We start from the raw sequence: 2,500 nt of genomic DNA, 5'->3' as shown, positions 1-2,500 counted from the left end.
CGCAGAGAGGAGGAGGGTGACACCTAGACTCTGCAGGGTCTCAAACACACACTCCAGCCCCCTCTCTGACCAGGCGCCGTACCCTAACACACCCTGCCCTCTCTTCTCTCCCCCTTTCTCCCCCCTCTCCCCTCCGTCGGTCCCGCCCAGCTGCAACACAGCTCCTCCAATCAGCATGTTTGGGTACAGGGGCTCAGTCACCACCAACGCTTTGATTGGCTGCCGGTCGGCCAGTGGGTGGGGTGTAGAGGCGTCCCGGTGTATAACCTGCCCCTCCAGCAGGCGCGAGGAGCCAATGGGGAAGCCCGATACGGCCGTGTGCAGGGCGGGGAAGTTGGTGTCGATGAAGCGCAGGGTGGAAGGGAGGTCACCATGGCAACTCTGGGAGAGCAGCTCACAGGTGAGCCTGCTGATGATGTCAGAGTGGCTGTGACCAAGCCGGGTGTGGAGGAACGCTCCTAGGAGACGACGCAGGGTGTGTGTGTCTGGGTGTGTGTGTGCTGGGGTGTGTGTGTCTGGGTGTGTGTGTCTGGGGGTGTGTGTGTCTGGGCGTGTGTGTGCTGGGGTGTGTGTGTCTGTCGCTTCGCATCCTATGGGGTAAAGGGGTAACCCATACTGGACGACTCCCTCAGCGATGACATCACCAAGCTCCTCCAATCCAAAGGCCAGCAGCTGCTCAGCCAACCGCTTCGCTGCAGCGCCCTCCCGTGGTATGTTGTGGGTGTGCGTTATTATCGCCGAGGGTGCTTTGCGGACAAGTGTGTGTATCTCTCGTAGCAACGAGGCCAGCAGTATGATGAAGGTCTTGGAGCCGTCCCCTGTGACAGCGCTGTGACTCCTCACACACTCCACCACCATCCTATAAACACACATACACACACACACACACATACAAAGAGTCATGAAATCCCAGTTGACGAATTGAGAAATCACATGCACTGATTTGTGTGTCAAGTACTTTTGAATTGTTTGATGAAATCAAGTCACCAATCAATACAATCCTCACTAAGACACTTTTCAATTCAGGTCAATCCCAAGCCTGCAGCACACACACATGCGTACACACACAGAAAACAAAATCTGACAAATGACACAAAGCCCGTACGGCATATCATCTGAATCAGCAAGGCGGCGCTGCTGAAACAGATCAGATGTTGCAGATGAATTGTAACGTGTAAGGCTGACACCACATCCTTTGGCATGTCTGCCTAGGCCCACAGTATGCCAGATAAAAACAACGGATTGATCTCGGAACCTGACTTAGTGAGACCAAAAGTATTTATATGGTGTATTTATATGCTGTGTTAATGGTGTCCTGTACACACCTCTGTGTGTGTGTGTGTGTGTGTGTGTGTGTGTGTGTGCGTGCGTGCGTGTAGATGATGTATGAATTACCTGGCGAGTGGGTGTTCCAGGCGCAGCGCTGTAAGGATGCGTGTTCCGTGGCGACTCAGCACCACGTGTCCAGTGTCTCGGATGAACAGCACCTGCCCTCCGTCTGGTCCGAAGCACCGGAGGACCACCGACTCCAGGACCGACACCGTCTGCAGCACATGTTGCAGACGCAGACTCTCCGCGTAGGGCATCGCCGTCCCCCTATCTCCAGCCAGGACGGGGCCGGTAGGAACGGAGTAGAGGCTTGGGTATCAATGTGGGACATGCACAAACAGGAAGAATTAATGAGTGTTTTTCAAAGATTTAGGATGGTTAGTAGGTTGGCATCAAGCTTTGTTTTGATGGAGAATGGGTTAGGAGTGTCAGTGTTCACTGCGCTACGTGCACATGTGTTTATGTCTCTTTTATTCATGAAAGAAAAACATATTTGGGACGGAGGTTTTTCGTGGAGGCTTCCAAGTAGGCGATAGTGCGACGCTCAGTGGTTAAATGGCTCAGATCAAGCGCATTTTTAGCCTCGGTTCACAGCCGTCGTCAGGTGAGACAGATCAACATGCTTTCTGTTATCAAACCAATATAAATGATGCGCACTAGTGGCTGACAGTTGACACGGTCACATACTTTTCCAGTCATTGCTCACTGGTAAAAGCTTCGATCTATTCTCATCGAATCGAATCTAACCTAGTCGAACCGAACTCACCCGCTCAGGTTGGGAGCTTCCCTCTGTATCCTAGAGACGAGAAGCCTCCTTCACTCCTTCCGCGGGAGAGATGCAGATCACAGCATGCAGAGGCGGCATATCGCCTCCTGGTGTTTGGAGGTGAAACAAAAAAGACTAAACAATATACGTAGTCTATCTAGTGTGTGTGTACGAGCGTGCGTGTGTGTGTGCCTAATCACAAGCTATTATGTTGACAGTACAATCATGTTTTCTAAATGCACGGTGTAGCATTTGTTAGGAACACACATCCCACCTGTGTTGTTATAGTGAGTGAGTGTGCCATGTGTGCCCATGTGAGGGGACAAATGTTGGTGTGTGTGAGAGAGAGAGAGAGAGAGAGAGAGAGAGAGAGAGGGGGAGAGGGGTGGGGTGTGGTTGTAGACT

At 52.1% G+C, this 2,500-nt stretch overlaps 1 protein-coding gene across 1 annotated transcript in view; it reads right to left on the bottom strand.

Moving 5' to 3' along the window:
• bbs10 (Bardet-Biedl syndrome 10) overlaps nt 1-1,586 on the bottom strand; it is a gene marked incomplete at its 5' end in the record, with an annotated part of 2,974 nt that extends 1,388 nt beyond the window's left edge. Inside the window, 2 exons of the mRNA XM_083666202.1 lie at nt 1-859; nt 1,396-1,586. The exon at nt 1-859 is cut by the window's left edge and continues 194 nt beyond it. Of these exons, the coding sequence (XP_083522328.1) occupies nt 1-859; nt 1,396-1,586 (1,050 nt within the window). The remainder of the gene's footprint in view (nt 860-1,395) is intronic.
• Between the last annotated feature and the right edge of the window lie 914 nt (nt 1,587-2,500).

Source organism: Argentina silus, assembly GCF_951799395.1.
Source record: "Argentina silus genome assembly, chromosome: 3".
NCBI classification, from domain to species: Eukaryota; Metazoa; Chordata; class Actinopteri; order Argentiniformes; family Argentinidae; genus Argentina; species Argentina silus.
Note: the sequence above shows the minus strand (reverse complement) of the source record. Positions and strands in the feature narration are given on the sequence as shown.